Genomic DNA, 22,780 nt, shown 5'->3' with positions numbered 1-22,780 from the left:
AGTGTCGGATGTGGTGGTCGAAGGAATGTCACTTTTAATTTGAGGGTATTTTCATACATATCTGTTTTACCGTTTAGAAATGAATGCACTTTATGTATCTAGTCCCCCCATTTAAAAGTGTCATAAGTACTTATGGTGTTTTAATACATTATTTACCATAGATTTCTATTGGGCGCAACATAATCTGAAACACAACCAAAAAAACTGCAAATGCATCCAAGTTTGTAGTGTCACAAGCTTGATGTCGTTATTGCATAATAGGAATATGGGACCAAATAATAAACTTGTGTCACTTTGGAGTGAACAGATGGCGGTGGGATTCTGGTATGTGCGGGTATAAGTTATGGATAACGAACACAGTTGCATTTTATCAATGGCAATTTGAATGCACAGAAATACCATGACGAGATCCTGAAGCCCACTGTTGTGCCATTCATCCGCCGCCATCCCCTCATGTTTCAGCATGATAATGCACGGCCCCATGTTGCAAAGATCTGTACACAATTCCTGGAATCTAAAAATGTCCCAGTTCTTCCATGGCTTGCATACTCACCAGACATGTCATCCATTGAGCATGTTTGGGATGCTCTGTATCCACGTGTCGGAGAGCGTGTTCCAGTTCCTGCCAATATCCAGCAACTTCTCACAGTCATTGAAGAGGAGTGAGACAACATTCCACAGAACACAATCAACAGCCTGATCAACTTTATTTGAAGGAGATGTGTCGTGCTGCATGAGGCAAATGGTGGTCACACCATTGACTGGTTTTCTGATCCACGCCCCTACCTTTTTTTAAGGTATCTGTAACCAACAGATGCATATCTGTATTCCCAGTCATGTAAAATACATAGATTAGGGCCTAATTGATTTATTTCAATTGATTGATTTGTGATTTCCTTATATGAACTGTACCTCGGTAAAATATTTGAAATTTTGTGTGTTGCATTTATATTTTGTTCACTGTGTTTTACTTTACCTTTTACTTTACCACATTTTCAAAATAGTTTTATAAGGTTGTGTTGATGACAATATTTGATCATATATAAATATGTTGTGAAAGAGTAATTGGATGGAAACACGGTGCTGCATTTGTGGTGGGAACCACGTGCTCGAGTTTCAGGAGTGCCCTGTTAGGGTGAAGGAGGTTGAAGTAGCAGTTCCACAGTTTTCACCCCACACAGTAGGAGGCGGCATGCACTTCTAACGTATGTTTGCGGAAGAACAAGAAGCAGACCAAGAAATGCAATTGCGCACGCATTTCCCATATTGTCGCCAGTTAACAACATCTACGGATTGTTTATCGCACATTAGCTTGGAAATTGTTCACCCGCACAATAGGTGGCGACATGCACATCAAGTTATCGCGAACGACATTATACCATAGAAGAAAAAGAGGTAATGCACGTATCTTCCGCTTCACTACATTGTCGTCATTTATGGACATATACGGATTGTTTATTGCACATTATCTTGGATATTGAATACTATTTACTTTACACAGGGAATACGCATCTGTAATTTGGGTTGGACAAGATGGCAAGCTGCAATTTCCAGGCACAGTTGGTATCCATTCTGGAGGTATTGGCTAAAGCAGCTGTAGCAGAAATAAACAATCGTGTAGATGATAGCTGTGCTGTTATACGCATGGAAATTATCCAAAGCCAGCGGGATATTGATGTACTGAAAAGGAAGTGTCAAATGATGGAGAGCGAGCTGAAGAAGACACGAGGACGAGTAAGGAGAAAAGGTAGTTGATTTATTCGTTATTCATGGTAAATTGAATGTATATGCTAAAAACAAATGTGTGAATAGCCCTAATATTTGACTGAATATTTTCATTTTTTTTTTTATCCCATGGCATCAGAGAGATCTTCATATCCAGTCAATATCGTTTTGAATAAGCAGAGGAGTAACTCACAGTGGAGAGACGGAGAGAAGGCTGTTGAAGAGGACTCTCAACCCCAGGTGTAGCCCTTGATCATGACTCGCAATTCCATTACACATAAGAGTCATTGGATGAAGGCGTCTTCTGTACAGGGGACCCTACATTACTATGCATCGCTTGAGGTACGGTTTTGGAAGCATAAGGAACTTAACTTTCATATAAGCGATAAATAATTGTTAAAACACCAAAAGGTTACATTGATACACACCTTTTTATAGGTTTAGGGTTAGTGCTCCCATAAGGCCATATCCCCATGTTACAGTACGTGTTTACGGAAGACAGAGGGACCACCTGAGCTATTTAGCTAAGGTTACCAAGGCTGCTTCGAACACCTAGTGTGTAATGGAAGAAGGCCGCCAGAAACGTGTTGTCACTGAAAAATATTGTCGGATGCAACTGTGATAAAACCCGTTAAAACAGTGTACAGTAAGTGTATATTTTGCATTTATGGAATAATTTTGTTGTGACATCAAAGTAAAGGGCGTTATGTTTCTAGAACCGTATCGCAATTGAGAATCGATTTACGTTTAGTTTGGAGTATTTGGCTGTTTTGGCAGCCAGAGTCCGTCTACCTCTGAAAATAACGTAAGATCCTTGGAACTTAAGGAGTGTAATACATGACCATTTACAGAGACCTGATCTCTTGGATCAATTCTGTTATTTGAATATCAGGAGAATTTACAGTTTTTGTGTGATTGAGTATGAAATACATTAGCTATGTGTTCATATACAAATCCCTGGATAAACTCCCTCTGTAGCCTGCTCTCCTTCACCACTAGAAGCTTTCCATCTAAAAGGACCCACGAGCACCAATATGTGAAGTTCATAGAAGCACGTAAAATTAAAGCTAAGATTCTCTATATATTCTTTTAGAACTAAGGTATGTACAGTGGGGCAAAAAAAGTTTTTTGTCAGCCACCAATTGTGCAAGTTCTCCCACTTGAGAGACGCCTGTCATTTTTATCATAGGTAAACTATGACAGACAAAATGAGAAGGAAAAAATCCAGAAAATCACATTGTAGGATTTTTAATGCATTTATTTGCAAATTATGGTGGAAAATAAGTAGCAAGTAGCAACCACGATCTACTAGGTGGTTGCTACTTAAAGTCCCCAGGGCCCTTACTGTGTTAGGCAAGACTGCTTCTCCTATTGTGCACGAGAGGAATGTTCTGAAAAGTATGCTTCAACTAGATGTAGTAGTCTATTGCCCCTCGATGACTTTAAAACTCTGTTACAAAACTCTGTTCAGGAGGAGTGTAAATGTTTCCTGTAGGCTGGATTGTACTGCTGTGCTGATTTGATTGTATTGTATGTTTTAAGTGTTGTAATGTATTGATTGCTGCTGCCTTCTGGCCAGGTCTCCCTTGCAAAAGAGACTATGTCTCAATGGGCTTTTCCTGGTTGAATAAAGGTAAAATAAATAAATATATGGCGTGTGTCCAGAGTAATAACCTCAGTCCCTGTTACAGCCTACAGATGTGGAGCAGAGAGTGGAGACTGAACTCATACTGATCAAAGATGAGGAGACAGCAGAGGACGTGTGGAAGACTGACCCTCAGGAAGAGCTCAGGATCACTGGAGAGGGTGGGTGTGACCATAAGGGGTACTGCTCAGTCTGTCTATGGAAGACTGTGAGTGTGGTGGTGTGCACTTTTACAAATTGCTACATTGGTATTAGGTGTTTTGTGTTCTGGCATATGGAGGGAATGTACGCACACAGTCAGTTCTAAAGCAGTTGTATTTTGCAACTGTTAAGGGTCTTTTGTAATGTTTATTTTATGTTGATCTCCAAATCATTAGAGTCTGGTTCCAAGCCTGGGAAACCACCATCCTTTGAGCAACGGCACTGTGGTGAGGACTTCATCACACAACCCAATATATCTCCCAGAGACTCAGTGGAACATTACCCCAATTCTGATCATCCAGAGGAACCAGGCACACCCTGGCTATCATCTACAAAGGTGTTCAGCACAGAGCAGCACCTTTCGGACGAGGACTCACTAGACCTAGTGATGGTGAAAGAGGAGGAGCTGGATCAGACCATGACCCTGGCAGGACCTGACCAGTTTGTCATGGATGAGTCTGATGGGCAGCTGATGACCTCTTTGGATCCAGGCAGAGACACTGACCCTGATGGCCACCCAGATTTCTCCTTTCATTCCACAGAAGAGTACTCTCAGAATATCTCAATGGTCCCATCTCATAGTGGGCTGCCATCTGTTCCTACTATGACAGATGATGTGGGGCCATCGCTTCACTCTATATGGAAACCACATGCTAACATGTTCAGTGCAGCAAAACACATGAAAATACATGTCAGGACATTGGCTGATGAGACTAGACAACAGATGCCAGAGGGACAGAGCAGTAAAAGGCTGAACTCCAATAATGAAGGAAATAGTTTAGCTCTACAGCCAAGGCAGCATCAATACAGGGCTTCGGAAGCAACAGTGAGATTGAGTGAGTGCATGACAGGGTCAAACATGGCCACCACCTCCACCTTCTCTGGATACAGCCTGAGTCACAGTAGTTTTAACATGGTGAAGAGAATGAGGACTCAGTGGAGATCAGGCGGCACCACCGAGAGGCGTTTCAGCTGCACCTTCTGTGGGAAGAGCTTCCCACGTTTCTGGCAGCTAAAAGAACACCTCCGGAGTCACACTGGAGAGAAACCGTACACCTGTGAACAGTGTGGCAGGAGTTTCACCAAGCAATGCAACCTGATCAGACATGCTGTAGTCCACAGCGGAGAGAAGCCCTACGAGTGCACACAGTGTGGGAAATGCTTCACTCAGCGCTCCAATATGACGTCACATCAGAGAACACACATAGGAGAGAGTCCAGTGTCTCAATACGTGGCACCCGCATACCCTGGGGATCCACACACAAGTTTAATGTAGTCTCAGAACAGATGGAACAAATAGGAACATAATTGCATTATGCTTCGGAAAACACTTTCAATGTGAAAATGTAGATCAATCAACACTTCTCGCTATCTTCTACACTATCTGATGTGCTTTGTTTTTGTATCTAATACCTCTACTGATACACTCCCTATGTATTTATTTGCACAGTGAAGCTGCAACTTTTAATTTGGCTTTATACTCCAGGATTTTGGATTTGAGATCAAATGTTTTATATGAGGCGACAGTACAGAATGTCACCTTTTATTTGAGGATATTTTCAGACATATATTTTACAGTTTAGAAATGAAAGCACTGTATGTATGTACTCTCCCCCCATTTGAAGGAGGCATAAGTATTTTGACAAATTCACGTATGATGTATTACATATTCTCAAAAGTTTGATATTTGGTCCCATATTCTTGGCACACAATGACTACATCAAGCTTGTGACTACAAACTTGTTGGATTCATTTGCAGTTTGTTTTGGATTATGTTGTGCGTTGTATAAATGAATGGTAAATCATTTATTGTGTCATTTTGGAGTCACTTTTATTGTAAATAAGAATAGAATATGTTTCTGAACCCTTTTACATTAATGTGAATGCTACCATGATTACGGATAATCATGAATGAATCCTAGCTAATGATGAGTGAGAAAGTTAGAGGCATGAATATCATACCACACAAATAGACGCTTACCTCCCATGGTAATGGTGAGAGGTTAGCATGTTTTGGGGGCATGATCTATGTGCATCTGTAACTTTCTCACTCATCATTACCTACGATTCATTTAGGATTATTTGTAATCATGGTAGCATCCCCATTAATGTAGATTACATTCTTAATTTCTTATTTACAATAAAAGTGACTCTGACGCAATACATTATTTACCATTCATTTCTATTGGCCACGACATCAACCGAAGCAATCAAAACAAACTGCAAATGAAACCAACAACTTTGTATGGTCACAAGCTTGATGTAGTCATTGCGTGGTAGGAATGTGTGACCAAATACTTAACTTTTGACTAAGTTTATTTAATTAAGTGAATTTGTCCAAAATACTTATGACACCTTCGAATGTGGGTGGCAAGCAGTCTCGAGGTTAGAGCATTGGGCCAATAACCCAAAGGTTGCTGGTTCAAATAAAGGAGCAGACAAGGAAATCTTTCACCCTTGTGCCTTTGAGCAAGGCACTTAATCCAAATTGCCCCAGGGGCACTAGACAATGGAGAGCCTGCCTGTGACTCCACTCCCTGCGGGTGTCTCGGGAGTTGGGATATGCAAGAAATTAATTTTCATTACACGCTTGTGTGACAAATATAATCACCCCCAAAATTATTATTCTAAATGTGGTGGTTAGATATATGACGTGCATAAACAGATATGCATTAAATATCCTCAAATAAAAGGTGACATTCCGTACTGTCCCCTGATATAAAACATTTTATCTCAAATCCAAAATACTGGAGTATAGAGCCAAATTAAAAGTTGTAGCTTCATTGTCCAAAATAATACATAGGGGAGTATATGCATGTGCCTTTAAAACCCTAAGAGAATAACTTCCTAATGTAACTCTGCTATAATGCATGTATAATGCGATAGTTACTTGAAGTATACAGTATCATTGAAGGAAATTTACATTAAACTAGTTTAATATCTTTGTTCCCAAGCTATGTTTCTAACAAGTTGTATACCTTTTCCAATCCTTTAATAAATACGATACCACATTTTCAGAATAGTTTCATTAGGTTGTGCCGATGTCAATATTTGATCATATATAAACCATGAGTTTTAATGAATGGTAGAAAGTGTTTTGGTATTTTACGTTTTACCAAAGTGCGTCATGCATTATGCATCTATAGCCTTTTATGCATTAATAACCATGCATGTGGGCCACTGCACAATGCACTCTCCCCTACATGTAGCCATAACAATTGACTAAAACTGAAGACGTTTTTTATTGAATAGATATGGCAACCCTACATGCAGACCTGAATAAACCTGGTACAGTATTTGTCTTGCCTGTGATAATTCTTACAGTTTGAAGGTTTGTTGCAGTCTCATATTTACGGTAATAAATACTTACGTCACGAGTTGAACGGAGGTCCGATTGCAATTGCGCACGCATCTCCACTTCAGACATTAGACATTGTTGCCATTTATCAACATCTACGGTTTGTTTATTGCACATTAGCTTGGACATTGTAGACCATTTACCTTACACAGAGAATACAAATCTGTAATTTGGGCTGGACAAGATGGCCAGCAGCAATTTTCAGGCGCAGTTATTATCCATTATGGAGGTATTAGCTAAAGCAGCTGTAGCAGAAATAAACCAACGTGTAGATGATAGCTGTGCTGTTATACGTTTGGAAATGACCCAAAGCCAGCGAGATATTGATGTACTGAAAAGGAAGTGTCAAATGATGGAGAGCGAGCTGAAGAAGACACATGGACGAGTCAGGAGAAAAGGTAGTTGATGTGTTATTCATAGTCAATTGAATGCATTGCATATTTAAAACCGAATTGTGTGAAATGTAGCTCGAATATTTGAATACAATTATTTTCCAGGTTTTTACCCCATGGCATCAGAGAGATCTTCATATCCAGTCAAGATTGTTTTGAACAAGCAGAGAAGTAGCTCACAGCGGAGAGACCGAGAGAGTGCTGTTGAAGGGGACTCTCAACCGCAGGTGTGATCCATCACCTTTTACAATTACAGAGAACTGACCTATTGATTAATTTCTGTTATTGTAACGTCAGAAGAATGTACTTTTGTGTGATTTATGAGTATGAAAAGGGTTAGATGTGGTGTGTTTCCAGAGTAATAACCTCAGTCCCCTGTTAGTCTACCGATGTGGAGCAGGGAGTGAAGACTGAACTCATACTGATCAAAGATGAGGAGACAGCAGAGGACGTGTGGAAGACTGACCCTCAGGAAGAGCTCAGGATCACTGGAGAGGGTGGGTGTGACCATAAGGGGTTCTGCTCTGTCTGTCTATGGAAGACTGTGTGGGTGTGGTGGTATGCAAGTTCCAAATGGCTACAATGATGTTCTGTGTTTTATGTTAGCATAACGTCAACGCCAACGTACAGACATAGTCAGTCCTAAAGCAGACATGGTATGCAACTGTTAAAGGGATACTTCAGAATTTTGCCTTTTACTTACTTCCCCAGAGTCAGATTAATTTGTGGGTAATATTTTTTTGTCTCTATCCAGTATGAATGAAGGTAAAGTAGATTTGCGAGCCAATGCTAACTAGCACTAGCGCAATGACTGGAAGTCTCTGGGTATCTTCTAGTATACTACAGTAGTAGATAATCATAGACTTCCAGTCATTCATTGCGCTAACGCTAGTTAACATTGTCTCGCAAACTACCTCTAACTTCCTTCATACTGGACACAAATACATAAAACATTGTATCCACAAGTTCATCTGACTGGGGATGTAGATAAAGGGCCTCATTGACAAAATCATAAAGTGTCTTTTGTCATGTTCATTTTATTTTTATCCTAAAATCTTTAGAGTCTGGTTCCAAGCCTGGGAAACCACCATCCTTTGACCAATGGAACTGTGATGAAGACTTCATCACACAACCCAACATATCTCCCGAAAACTCAGTGGAACATTACCCCAATTCTGATTGTCCAGAGGAACCAGGAACACCCCGGCTCGCATCTACAGAGGTGTTCAGTACAGAGCAGCACCGGCCAGCCAAGAGCAAGGACTCACTAGAGCTAGTGATGGTGAAGGATGAGAAAGAGGAGGAGCTGGATCAGACCACGGTCCCGGCAGGACCTGACCAATTTGTAATGGATGACACTGATGGGCATCTATGGACGTCTGTTGATCCAGGCAGAGATACTGACCCTGATGTCCACCCAGATTTCTCCTTTCATTCCACAGAAGAGTACTCTCAGAATATCTCAATTTTCCCATCTCATGATATCGGGCCATCACTTCACTATTCTATTGTGAAACCACATGCTAACATGTTCAGTGCAGCAGCACACATGAAAAGACATGTCAGGACATCGGCTGATGAGACTAGACAACAGATGCCAGAGGGACAGAGCAGTGAGATGCTGAACTCAAGTAATGAAGGAAATAGTTTAGCTCTACAGCCAAGGCAGCATCAATACAGGGCTTCAGAAGCAACAGTGAGATTAAGTGAGTGCACGACAGGGTCAAACATGGCCACCACCTCCACCTTCTCAGGATACAGCCTGAGTCGCAGTAGTTTTAACATGGTGAAGAGAATGAGGACTCAGTGGAGTTCTGGCAGCACCACCGAGAGGCGTTTCAGCTGCACCTTCTGTGGGAAGCGCTTCCAACGTTTCTGGCAGCTCAAAGAACACCTCCGGAGTCACACCGGAGAGAAACCGTACACCTGTGAACAGTGTGGCAAGAGTTTCACCAAGCAATGCAACCTGATCAGACATGCTCTGGTCCACAGTGGGGAGAAACCGTATGAGTGCGCACAGTGTGGGAAATGCTTCACCCAGCGCTCCAAAATGACATCACATCAGAGAACTCACATAGGAGAGAGTGCAGTGTCTCAATATGTGGCACCCGCATACCCTGGGGATCCACGCAGAAGTTTAATGTAGTCTCAGAAAAGATGGATCAAATAGGAACATAATTGCATTTTCTATGGGAAAATATAGGAAAGAAGATATTTTGGGACATTTTGACAAGATTTTTCTCCTAATTGATTTGTGAAATGGTTTTTATATTTGACTGTTAACGGATCATCACTTTTATTTTATTAACCTATTTATTTACACCTGGTAACATTGTGTATTGCTACCACAAAATCGTAAAAAAAACATGTTATATTCAATAACATTTATTTAATTAAAGAGTCAATTTGCGGTTTAAGATCAATAATACACTCCCCTACGTATTTACTTGGACAGTGAAGCTAAAATATTTAATTTGGCTCTATACTCCAGCATTCTGGATTTGAGATCAAATGTTTTATATGAGGTGACAGTACAGAATTTCACCTTTTATTTTAGGATATTTTCATACATATCTGTTTTACCGTTTTGAAATGAATTAACTTTATGTATTTTAGTAATAGACTATAAGTGAGTTTGTCCAAATACTTAAGACACCTTCAAATTGGGAGACTAGATGCATAAAGTGCATTCATTTCTAAACAGAAAAACAGAAAATAAAATGGAGACATTCTGTACTGTCGCCTCATTTAAAACATTTTGTTGTGTTACAGCCTAAATTTAAAATTGATTAAATTGAGATTGTTTGTCACTGGCCTACACACATTACCCCATAATATCATAATTAATTATGTTTTTTTTATGTTTACAAATTAATAAATAAATAAAAAGCTGAAATGTCTTGAGTCAATAAGTATTCAGCACCTTTGTTATGGAAATCCTAAATAAGTTCATGAGTAAAAATGTGCTTAACCCTTTGAGCATGGTGAAGTTATTAATTACACTTTGCATGGTGTAACAATACACCCAGTCACTATAAATATACAGGCGTCCTTCCTAACTCAGTTGCCGTAGAGGAAGGAAACGACTCAGGGATTTCACCATGAGGTCAATGGTGACTTAAACAGTTACAGAATTGAATGGCTGTGATATGAGAAAACTGAGGATGGATCAACATCATTGTACTTATTCCATCTACACTGGAGTTGTTTACCAAGAAGACAATGAATGTTCCTGAGTGGCCAAGTTACAGTTTTGTCTTAAATCAGCTTGAAAGTCTATGGCAAGACTTGAAAATAGTTGTCTAGTAATGAACAACAACGAATTTGACAGAGCTTGAAGAATTTTGAAATGAATAATGTGAAAATATTTTACAATCCAAAGCTCTTAAAGACTTACCCAGAAAGACTCACAGCTGTAATCGCTGCCAAAGGTGATTCTAACATGTATTTACTCAGGGGTGTGATTACTTATGTAAATCATTTATTTAAGTTTTTCATTTTCAATACATTTTCAAACATTTTTAAAAGCATGTTTTCACTTTGTCATCATGGGGTATTGTGTATAGATGGGTGAGAAAAAAATATATTTAATCCATTTAAAATTTGGGCTGTAACACAACAAAATGTGGAATGAGTTAAGGGGTATGAATACTTTCTGAAAGCACTGTGCCTTAAAAACCCAGAGAAGAACCTCTGAATGAAAATGAGCTATAATGTAATAGTGCAATAGTTACTTGAAATATATCATGAAATTAAGTTTATTTGAAGTTAACATGAAAATAGTTTATCATCTTTGTTCCCCAGCTGTGTGTCAAAAAAGTTATATACCTTTTCTATCCTTTAATAAATACCATACCACATTTTCAGAATGGTTTCATAAGGTTGTGTCGATGAGAGTGTAGATGATAACATTAATGACAATATTTGATCATTCATGAGTTTTTATGAATGGTTGAAGAACGGGTTTTTGTATTTTACGTTTTTACCACAGTGAGGAATGCATTATGTACTGATAGCCTTTTTATGCATTAATACCATGTGAGCCACTGCATTGCACTCTCTCCTACATGTACCTATTGGCAAAAAAACCACGACGTTTTACAATCTGAATTCTTTATTCAGAAAGTTAAACGTGTTCTTTTTTCGTCAATAGAGATGGCTACCCAACACGGTATCTGCAGACTAGAATCGACCCTTCTATTTGTCTTGCCTGTGATAATTCTAACAATTTGAAGGGCCGTTGCAGTCGCATATTTACGGTAATAAATACTTACGTCAAGAGTTTAACGGAAGTGCTATTGAAATTGCTCACTCATCTCCCACTTCACTACATTGTTGTTATTTAGCAAGATCTACGGATTGTTTATTGCACATTAGCTATTTACTTCACACAGAGAATACACATCTGTAATTTGGGCTGGACAAGATGGCCAGCTGCAATTTTCAGGCTCAGTTTGTATCCATTATGGAGGTATTAGCTAAAGCAGCTGTAACAGAAATAAACAAACGCGTAGATGATAGCTGTGCTGTTATACGTTTGGAAATTACCCAAAGCCAAAAAGATATTGATGTACTGAAAAGGAAGTGTCACATGATGGAGAGCGAGCTGAAGAAAACGCGCAGACGAAAGGGTAGTTGTGTTATTATTCGTGGTAAATTGATTGAATATGCAAAACCCAAATGTGCGAATAGCCTTAATATTTGACTGAATATAATGATTTTCCAGGTTTTTACCCCATGGCATCAGAGAGATCTCCATATCCAGTCAAGATTGTTTCGAACAAGCAGAGGAGTAGCTCACAGTGGAGAGACAGCGAGATGTCTGTTGAAGGGGACTCTCAACCCCAGGTGTGATACATCACCTTTTACAATTACAGAGACCTGACATCTTGGATCAATTATGTTATTGGATTATCAGGAGAATTTACCGCTTTTGTGTGATTCATGAGTATGAAAAGTGTTAGATATGCTGTGTGTCCAGAGTAATAACCTCAGTCCCTGTTACAGCCTACAGATGTGGAGCAGAGAGTGGAGACTGAACCCATACTGATCAAAGATGAGGAGACAGCAGAGGACGTGTGGAAGACTGACCCTCAGGAAGAGCTCAGGATCACTGGAGAGGGTGGGTGTGACCATAAGGGGTACTGCTCTGTCTGTCTATGGAATACTGTGGGTGTGGTGGTGTGCACTTTTACAAATTGCTACATTGGGGTTGGGTGTTTTATGTACTGGCATATTTAGCGCACGGACACACAGTCAGTTCTAAAGCAGTCATGTTTTGCAACTGTTAAGGGTCTTTTTGTAATGTTTATTTTATGTTGATCCCCAAATCATTAGAGTCTGGTTCCAAGCCTGGGAAACCACCATCCTTTGAGCAACGGCACTGTGATGAGGACTTCATCACACAACCCAGCATATCTCCCAGAGACTCAGTGGAACATTACCCCAATTCTGATCATCCAGAGGAACCAGGCACACCCTGGCTATCATCTACAGAGGTGTTCAACACAGAGCAGCACCGGCCAGACGAGGACTCACTAGACCTAGTGCTGGTGAAGGATGAGAAAGAGGAGGAGTTAGATCAGACCACGACCCTGGCAGGACCTGACCAGTTTGTTATGGATGAGACTGATGGGCAGCTGTGGACCTCTGTGAATCCAGGCAGAGACACTGACCCTGATGGCCACCCAGATTTCTCCTTTCATTCCACAGAAGAGTACTCTCAGAATATCTCAATTTTCCCATCTCATATTGGGCTGCCATCTGTTCCTACTATGACAGATGAAGTGGGGCCATCGCTTCACGCTTCTATATGGAAACCACATGCTAACATGTTCAGTGCAGCAGCACACATGAAAAGACATATCAGGACAATGGCTGATGAGACTAGACAACAGATGCCAGAGGGACAGAGCAGTGAGATGCTGAACTCAAGTAATGAAGGAAATAGTTTAGCTCTACAGCCAAGACTGCATCAATACAGGGCTTCAGAAGCAACAGTGAGATTGAGTGAGTGCATGACAGGGTCAAACATGGCCACCACCTCCACCTTCTCTGGATACAGCCTGAGTCACAGTAGTTTTAACATGGTGAAGAGAATGAGGACTCAGTGGAGATCAGGCGGAAACACCGAGAGGCGTTTCAGCTGCACCTTCTGTGGTAAGAGCTTCCAGCGTCTCTGCCAGCTCAAAGTACACCTCCGGAGTCACACCGGAGAGAAACCGTACACCTGCGAACAGTGTGGCAGGAGTTTTACCAAGCAGTGCAACCTGATCAGACATGCTCTGGTCCACACCGGGGAGAAACCGTATGAGTGCACACAGTGTGGGAAATGCTTCACCCAGCGCTCCAAAATGAAGTCACATCAAAGAACTCACATAGGGGAGGGTCCAGTCTCTCAATACGTGGTACCCGCATGCCCTGTGGATCCACACACAAGTTTATTGTTGTCTCAGAACAGATGGAATAAATAGTTCATAATTGCATAGTTTTTCTGTAACAATTACTTAAACTGCATACTGTGTACTAATCGTATTACATAGTATTTAGAATGTACTGTTTTGTTAATTGAATGCCGTAAGCAAGAAATACTAGGCTCCTCCTACTGAGAAGGCCTCATCTAATGTGCAATTGCATTGATTCCCGACATTAATTTATTTTGGTACAGCGTGTCTCATCAGTTCTACCTTTTTCTATCCTTTAATAAATACCATACCACATTTTCAGACGGGTTTCTTTAGGTTGTGTTCATGAGAATGGAAATGACAATATTTGATCATATATAAACCATTTGTTTTTATGAATGGCTGAAGTGTTTCTGTATTTACGTTTCATCACAGTGTCGTGCATTATGCATCTATAGCCTTTTATGGTTGATAACCATGTGAGCCATAGCATTCCACTATCTTTTGGCTAAAAACACAAGATGTTTTACAATCTGAAGAATTTATTCAGACAGTAAAGCGTCTTATTTTTTTGTCAATAGAGATGGCTACCCTACACTGTAAATTCAGACTAGAATATAGTCTGGTACAGTATTTGCCTTTCCGGTGCTAGTTCTAAGAATTTTCAACGTCTGTTGTAGTCTCATATTTATGGTAATAAATACTTGCATCATGAGTTGAACGGAAGTGTGATTGCATTTGCTCATGCATCTCCCACTTCACTACATTGTTGTCATTTAGCAACTTATACGAACTGTTTATTGCTCATTAGCTTGGAAATTGTAGACTTTTTACTTCAAATAAAGAATTAAAATCTATATTTTAGGCTGGACAATATGGTGGGCTGCAATTTTCAGCTGCAGTTATTATCCATTATGGAGGTATTGGCTAAAGCAGCAGCAGCATAAATAAACAAACGTGTAGATGATAGCTGTGCTGTTATACGTTTGGAAATGACCCAAAGCCAGCGAGATATTGATGTACTTAAAAGGAAGTGTCAAATGAGCGAGCTGAAGAAAACGTGCAGATGAAAAGTTACTGTTAGTTGATGTGTTATTATTCATTATAATATTGATTGCATGAATGTGTGAATAGCCCTAATATTTCACTGAATACAGTTATTTTCCAGGTTTTTACCACGTGACATCAGAGAGATCTTCATATCCAGTCGAGATTGTTTTGAACGAGCAAAGGAGTACAGCACAGCTATGTAGAGACAGTGTAGAGACAGCGAGATGTCTGTTGAAGAGGTCTCTCAACCCAATGTGTGGTACATCACCTTTTACAATTTTTTTATTTCACCTTTATTTAACCAGGTAGGCTAGTTGAGAACAAGTTCTCATTTACAACTGTGACCTGGCCAGGATAAAGCAAAGCAGTTCGACACATACAACAACACAGAGTTACACTTGGAATAAACAAACATACTGTCAATAATGCAGTAGAAAAAGTCTATACTGTGTGTGCAAATGAGGTAGGATAAGGGAGGTAAAGCAATAAATAGGCCAGGGTGGCGAAGTAATTACAATATAGCAATTAAACATTGGAATGGTAGATGTGCAGAAGATGAATGTGCAAGTAGAGATACTGGGGTGCAAAGGAGCAAAATATATAACAGTTTGGGGATGTTGTAGTTGGGCTATGTACAGGTGCAGTGATCTGTGCGCTGCTCTGACAGCTGGTGCTTAAAGCTAGTGAGGGAGATATGAGTCTCCAGCTTCAGTGATTTTTGCAGTTCGTTCCAGTCATTGGCAGCAGAGAACTGGAAGGAAAGGCGGCCAAAGGAAGAATTGGCTTTGGGGGTGACCAGTGAAATATACCTGCTGGAGCGCGTGCTATGAGTGGGTGCTGCTACCAGTGAGCTGAGATAAGGCGGTGCTTTACCTAGCAGAGACTTGTAGATGACCTGGAGCTTCTGGCGGGTTTGGCGACGAGTATGAAGCGAGGGCCAGCGAACAAGAGTGTACAGGTCGCAGTGGTGGGTAGTATATGGGGCTTTGGTGACAAAAAGGATGGCACTGTGATAGACTGCATCCAATTTGTTGAGTAGACTGTTGGAGGCTATTTTGTAAATGACATCGCCGAAGTCGAGAATCAGTAGGAGGGTCAGTTGAGAAGTCACCACAGAGTTGATCATTATAACAATTGAAATGCTAATCCTTTACGCATGAACGCTCACTCATTCGGGAACAATTGCAATCAATATATAAATTTACACTCAGTGTCTCGTCTTGATCGCTGTTGAAAAGTTTGTTTCTTTTTTAGAATTGTCCGTTTCTCTCTCTGTTGTGGTTATAATGGTTCGTTCAGAGTGGCATTCATTCATGTTCGTAATAGAATGGATGTTTCGGCGGTTGTCGTTCTTCGCGTTCAATGATATCAAATTCCTAGCTGCAGACTAGTAATTAATATCAAAGACTTGTTCGATAGTCAAAGAGTTTAACCACGTGGTATGGTTAAAAGATTCAGCAAGGGTCTACAACCTTTGTACTCCCGTGAATGAGAAAAACATGGTATGGTGATAATTTCTCAAAGTTGGGTTTTATTCGGAATTGCAGAAAAGGGCTGTCCCAGGATGCCTGACCCTAACTGGGCTCAGGGGCGGTCCTCTGATTTATTAAACTCAAAAGGGAATTGGAGTTTCCGTCATTAAACGGTCCAAAATCACATCACACAATTTTACAAACAGTATCATACTCACTCATTCATCTTATAAAACAATTAGATGTAAATCTCATATCTGAGGCTATTAAAGAAACAGCGTTATGGCAATGTGGCCACACCGTCTCCCATGAGCTTCCCCAAAATGTAACAAATGGACCAGTTCGTAGCTGGATTCTTCACCAAACTTTTATACCTTGTCCGGAACATGACATTTGTTCGGACCTCAAGTTCTGTGAGGTGGAAGAAATTCCTTTGTTCTCTATGAAAATTCACTCGGCCTCTTATACTGTGTGGCCATGAGGCAGGGTCTTCTCAGGGTCTTTACGACCTCTATCTGACCACAACAGCCTAGTTGAAAGAGGCAGGGAGAGGCTTGGGCTGGGCTTGCTGTACCCAAAGAGGGCAACGTCATGACACCACAATAAGTTGGGTGAATTTTGGCTTCCTCCTGACAGAGCTGCTGTAACTGAGCTAGGTTTGTAGGCCTGCTTGCTCGCACACGCTTTTTCAGTTCTGCCCACAAATTTTCTATGGGATTGAGGTCAGGGCTTTGTGATGGTCACTCCAGTACCTTGACTTTGCTGTCCTTAAGCCATTTTGCCACAACTTTGGAAGTATGCTTGGGGTCATTCTCCATTTGGAAGACCCATTTGCAACCAAGCTTTAACTTCCTGACAGATGTCTTGAGATGTTGCTTCAATATATATTTCCTGCCTCATGATTCCATCTATTTTGTGAAGTGCACCAGTCACTCTTGCAGCAAAGCACCCCCACAACATGATGCTGCCACCTCCTTGCATCACAGTTGGGGTGGTGTTATTCGGCTTGCAAGCCTCCCCCTTTTTCCTCTAAACATAACGATGGTCATTATGGCCAAACAGTTCTATTTTTGTTTCATCAGACCAGAGGACTTTCTCCAGAAAGTACAATCTTTGTCCCCATGTACAGTTGCAAACCATGGTCTGTTTTTTTTATGGCGGTTTTGGAGCAGTGGCTTCTTCCTTGCTGAGCGGCCTTTCAGGTTATGTCGATATAGGACTCGTTTTACTGTGGATACTTTTGTACCTGTTTCCTCCAGCATCTTCACAAGGTCCTTTGCTGTTGTTCTGGGATTGATTTGCACTTTTTGCACCAAAGTACGTTCATCTCTAGGAGACAGAACGCATCTCCTTCCTGAGCGGTATGACGGCTGCATGGTCCCATGGTGTTTATACTTGCTTACTATTGTTTGTACAGATGGACGTGGTATCTTCAGGCATTTGGAAATTGCTCCCAAGGATGAACCAGACTTGTGGAGGTCTACAATTTTTTTCTGAGGTCTTGGCTGATTTCTTTTGATTTTCCCATGATGTCAAGCGAAGAGGCACTGAGTTTGAAGGTAGGCCTTGAAATACATCCCCAGGTACTGTCAAGAGAATTTTCAATCCCAACGATAATAACAATCAATCAATAGCTTTGACCAATCCCGAGGTTTGTAAGACCATGGGTTTAATAATAATTTGTCAAAGACTCAGCTTATGCAAAAGGTTAGTACAGTTTATTCACAAGAACGTTCTGAAGTTCACAATACAAAGACATCAATTTTATAGCGGCGAACATACTTCCACACAAACAGCAGATATCATATGCACATACATACACACGAACAGTAGGTATCCTACACACACAAGGTATCACTACCCAGCCGACAAAGATTAGGGAGACCGTGGGAAGCACTCCCTGTCCTCCCTCAAATCTCTCAGAGGCCCCTAGCAAGGTCGGCACCAAATTTTGCTCAGACAGTCTGTGTTTAAGATACTATAAAGACATTTTGTACAGAGATATAATTTTACTGTCTAAACCTACACAACTCATTACTAGAAACTTTATGATTCTAATTAATTTCATACAATTATATGGTTTCAGGGTGGAATATTCTAATCATTACTTAAACATATAATTCCATTATCAGGTACCCCTCCAATTGACTCAAATAATGTCAATTAGCCTATCAGAAGCTTCTAAAGCCATGACATAATTTTCTGGAATTTCCCAAGCTGTTTATTAAAGGCACAGTCAACTTAGTGTTGACTAGAAAACAGTACAAATAAAGAAAACCCCTGGAATGAGTGTGTCCAAAACCAGTCAAAAGTTTGGACACATCTACTCATTCTAAGGATTTCTTTATTTTTACTACATATTCCCCGAAGACTCAATGGGGAATATTACCCCATTTCTGATCAGTCAGAGGAACCAGGCACACCCGGGCTCGCACCAGCCGAGGACAAGGACCCACTAGAGCTAGTGATGGTGAAGGATGAGAAAGAGGAGGAGCTGGATCAGACCATGTCCCTGCAGGACATGACCAGTTTGTCATGGATGAGAATGATGGGCAGCTGTGGGCCTCTGTGGATCCAGGCAGAGACACTGACCCTGATGGCCACCCAGATTTCTCCTTTCATTCCACAGAAGAGTACTCTCAGAATATCTCAATGTTCCCATCTCATAGTGGGCTGCCATCCATTCCTACTATGACAGATGATGTATGCTACATGCTAACATGTTCAGCGCACCAAAACTCATGACAAGACATGTCAGGACATTGGCTGATGAGACTAGACAACAGATGCCAGAGGGACAGAGTAGTGAGAGGCTAAACTCAAATAATGATGGAAATAGTTCAGCTCTACAGCCAAGGCAGCATCAATACAGGGCTTCAGAAGCAACAGTGAGATTGAGTGAGTGCATGACAGGGTCAAACATGGCCACCATCTCCACCTTCTCTGGATACAGCCTGAGTCACAGTAGTTTTAACATGGTGAAGAGAATGAGGAGTCAGTGGAGATCAGGTGGCACCACCGAGAGAAGCTTCAGCTGCACCTTCTGTGGTAAGAGCTTCCAGCGTTTCAGCGAGCTTTAAGTACACCTCCGGAGTCACACCGGAGAGAAACCATACCCAGAGTTCCAATATGACATCACATCAGAGAACTCACATAGGAGAGAGTGCAGTGTCTCCACACCTGGCACCTGCATACCCTGGGGATCCACACACAAGTTTAGTGTAGTCTCAAAACAGATGGAACAAATAGGAACATAATTGCAATTCCTATGTGAAAATATAGTAAGATATTTTTGAACATTTTGACAAGATTTTTCTCCTAATATATTTGAGGAAGGGTTTTCATATTTGACTGTTAACAGATCCTTATTTACAGCCGGTAACATTGTGTATTTTTACCACAAAATCGTAAAAAAAACATTATATTCAATTAAATGTATTTAATTAAAGAGTCAATCTGTGCTTTTAGATGAATAATATGTAGGAGCCATTTAGTCTGTATTGTCTAGGTAGTGTCTGACTATCTGGAATGTCACGTCTTGCCACAAGGGACAGTCTCATATCAGGTCAGGTTAATAACTCAATTCAACTTGATTTTCGGTTAGATTTTGAAGTTATTCTGCTGCCTTAAAATGTTAAGTATGTCTTCTCAAAACTAGACAACATTTTTTTTGTTTCAGTGTAATAGGCTATACATGTTCATACAAATTTAGATTTTAAATCTGGAAACGACACACTTATTTAAGCTGACACCACTGGTACTGTCACGTTCGTTGTAAGAATCATCGGACCAAGGTGCAGCGTGATATGGTTTCCACATATTTACAGTGCCTTGCGAAAGTATTCGGCCCCCTTGAACTTTGCGACCTTTTGCCACATTTCAGGCTTCAAACATAAAGATATAAAACTGTATTTTTTTGTGAAGAATCAACAACAAGTGGGACACAATCATGAAGTGGAACGACATTTATTGGATATTTCAAACTTTTTTAACAAATCAAAAACTGAAAAATTGGGCGTGCAAAATTATTCAGCCCCCTTAAGTTAATACTTTGTAGCGCCACCTTTTGCTGTGATTACAGCTGTAAGTCGCTTGGGGTATGTCTCTATCAGTTTTGCACATAGAGAGACTGAAATTTTTTCCCCATTCCTCCTTGCAAAACAGCTCGAGCTCAGTGAGGTTGGATGGAGAGCATTTGTGAACAGCAGTTTTCAGTTCTTTCCACAGATTCTCGATTGGATTCAGGTCTGGACTTTGACTTGGCCATTCTAACACCTGGATATGTTTATTATTGAACCATTCCATTGTAGATTTTGCTTTATGTTTTGGATCATTGTCTTGTTGGAAGACAAATCTCCATCCCAGTCTCAGGTCTTTTGCAGACTCCATCAGGTTTTCTTCCAGAATGGTCCTGTATTTGGCTCCATCCATCTTCCCATCAATTTTAACCATCTTCCCTGTCCCTGCTGAAGAAAAGCAGGCCCAAATCATGATGCTGCCACCACCATGTTTGACAGTGGGGATGGTGTGTTCAGCTGTGTTGCTTTTACGCCAAACATAACGTTTTGCATTGTTGCCAAAAAGTTCAATTTTGGTTTCATCTGACCAGAGCACCTTCTTCCACATGTTTGGTGTGTCTCCCAGGTGGCTTGTGGCAAACTTTAAACAACACTTTTTATGGATATCTTTAAGAAATGGCTTTCTTGCCACTCTTCCATAAAGGCCAGATTTGTGCAATATATGACTGATTGTTGTCCTATGGACAGAGTCTCCCACCTCAGCTGTAGATCTCTGCAGTTCATCCAGAGTGATCATGGGCCTCTTGGCTGCATCTCTGATCAGTCTTCTCCTTGTATGAGCTGAAAGTTTAGAGGGACGGCCAGGTCTTGGTAGATTTGCAGTGGTCTGATACTCCTTCCATTTCAATATTATCGCTTGCACAGTGCTCCTTGGGATGTTTAAAGCTTGGGAAATCTTTTTGTATCCAAATCCGGCCTTAAACTTCTTCACAACAGTATCTCGGACCTGCCTGGTGTGTTCCTTGTTCTTCATGATGCTCTCTGCGCTTTTAACGGACCTCTGAGACTATCACAGTGCAGGTGCATTTATACGGAGACTTGATTACACACAGGTGGATTGTATTTATCATCATTAGTCATTTAGGTCAACATTGGATCATTCAGAGATCCTCACTGAACTTCTGGAGAGAGTTTGCTGCACTGAAAGTAAAGGGGCTGAATAATTTTGCACGCCCAATTTTTCAGTTTATGATATGTTAAAAAAGTTTGAAATATCCAATGAATGTCGTTCCACTTCATGATTGTGTCCCACTTGTTGTTGATTCTTCACAAAAAAATACAGTGTTATATCTTTATGTTTGAAGCCTGAAATGTGGCAAAAGGTCGCAAAGTTCAAGGGGGCCGAATACTTTCGCAAGACACTGTATCTAGTGAAACGCACAAAACAATAAAGAATGAACGAAGTCAATGAAGTGCTAACAGGCAACTAAACATAAAGAAGATCCCACAAACACAGGTGGGAAAAATAACGACTTAAATATGATCCCCAATTAGATACAAAGATTACCAGCTGCCTCTAATTGGGAATCATACAAAACACCAACATAGAAAAATAAACTAGAACACAACATAGACATAGAAATACTAGATCACCCCTATTCACGCCCTGACCTACTATACCATAGAGAAACAATGGCTCTCTATGGTCAGGGCATAACAGGTACTGTATAAAACTGGTAATCCAAATCAAAGGTCATTAGATGCTGTATATTGCTAAATAGATGAGAGAAATGGATTGGTAGTTTGAAGGATTTACTGTTTCATTGATTTGCCAGAGGCAGAGATAATGGGGGAGAGAGAAAGAGAAAGAGAGAGACTCAGGAAGTCAACAGGGGAAGTTTCTTACGTCAACGCTTACTGCTGCTTGGTTGTGCCGGTGCAGAGTGAAGGTAAGGAATAGTTTAACTCTTTTTCTTACTCTTTCTCATTCTTGTTTATACCTCAAACTCACTCTGAAATTTGAGAGGAGTAACAGTAACGGTGTGTTAGGGGTGGAATGGTAGGGGTCAGGGGGATGGGGACGTGGTGGGGTCAGGCTCCAGAAGGTTCATGATCTACGACAGGCCTGCAGTCAGAATGACGTACAGTTCAATTGACGTCCGCTTTCATGAGAAGGCAAAAATAGCCACGAGATGCAGGGAGGAGAGGTGCTCTTATCAGTCACAGATAACAGCCAGAGCTGTGGTTTGGGGTGTCAGGGTGACCATCAGCATAATCATACACATTTTGATACATATTGTGAAGCATCTGTAAACAAATTGTGATATGAATAATTTATTAACTGCACTGTAATTTGTGTCCTGTCTCCAGAGTTGGTGGTGTGTGGAGATTCCAAGGGAAACGTGGTTCAATCAGCCACCAAACATCAACTCCTGGAGCAGCAAGAAACCTGTAAGAGCTCTCCCTTTTCCTCTGATGAAACTGAAGATTGATTTTCCCTAGGCACACAGTGAC

General features: G+C 40.8%; 3 protein-coding genes and 1 pseudogene across 4 annotated transcripts; all 4 read left to right on the top strand.

Annotated features, from left to right (window-relative positions):
• Positions 1-1,418: 1,418 nt before the first annotated feature.
• On the top strand, positions 1,419-6,582 carry LOC139387334 (zinc finger protein 572-like). 2 transcript variants are annotated; one of them, XM_071133460.1, is made up of 4 exons: positions 1,419-1,747; positions 1,865-2,067; positions 3,417-3,531; positions 3,748-6,582. In XM_071133460.1, exons 2-4 carry the CDS (start codon positions 1,981-1,983, stop codon positions 4,845-4,847), a joined length of 1,302 nt encoding a protein of 433 aa, XP_070989561.1. In that variant the 5' UTR covers positions 1,419-1,747; positions 1,865-1,980; the 3' UTR covers positions 4,848-6,582. The 2 variants fall into 2 exon arrangements, with proteins under 2 accessions (XP_070989561.1, XP_070989560.1); XM_071133459.1 differs by having other exon boundaries at positions 1,436-1,747; positions 1,865-1,965.
• A 399-nt stretch (positions 6,583-6,981) lies between these two features.
• On the top strand, positions 6,982-11,187 carry LOC139387339 (zinc finger protein 572-like). Its single transcript, XM_071133466.1, has 4 exons — positions 6,982-7,327; positions 7,427-7,548; positions 7,704-7,818; positions 8,383-11,187. The coding sequence occupies exons 1-4, from the start codon at positions 7,114-7,116 to the stop codon at positions 9,465-9,467; spliced, it is 1,536 nt and encodes a 511-aa protein (XP_070989567.1). The 5' UTR covers positions 6,982-7,113; the 3' UTR covers positions 9,468-11,187.
• Positions 11,188-11,589: 402 nt separating this feature from the next.
• On the top strand, positions 11,590-14,983 carry LOC139387335 (uncharacterized). Its single transcript, XM_071133461.1, has 4 exons — positions 11,590-11,952; positions 12,048-12,169; positions 12,329-12,443; positions 12,659-14,983. Exons 1-4 carry the CDS (start codon positions 11,748-11,750, stop codon positions 13,792-13,794), a joined length of 1,578 nt encoding a protein of 525 aa, XP_070989562.1. The 5' UTR covers positions 11,590-11,747; the 3' UTR covers positions 13,795-14,983.
• A 2,927-nt stretch (positions 14,984-17,910) lies between these two features.
• Positions 17,911-19,472, top strand: LOC139386752 (uncharacterized; annotated as a pseudogene).
• Positions 19,473-22,780: the final 3,308 nt, after the last annotated feature.

This window comes from Oncorhynchus clarkii, chromosome 28 (genome assembly GCF_045791955.1).
Source record: "Oncorhynchus clarkii lewisi isolate Uvic-CL-2024 chromosome 28, UVic_Ocla_1.0, whole genome shotgun sequence".
In the NCBI taxonomy this organism is placed as follows: domain Eukaryota; kingdom Metazoa; phylum Chordata; class Actinopteri; order Salmoniformes; family Salmonidae; genus Oncorhynchus; species Oncorhynchus clarkii.
Note: the sequence above shows the minus strand (reverse complement) of the source record. Positions and strands in the feature narration are given on the sequence as shown.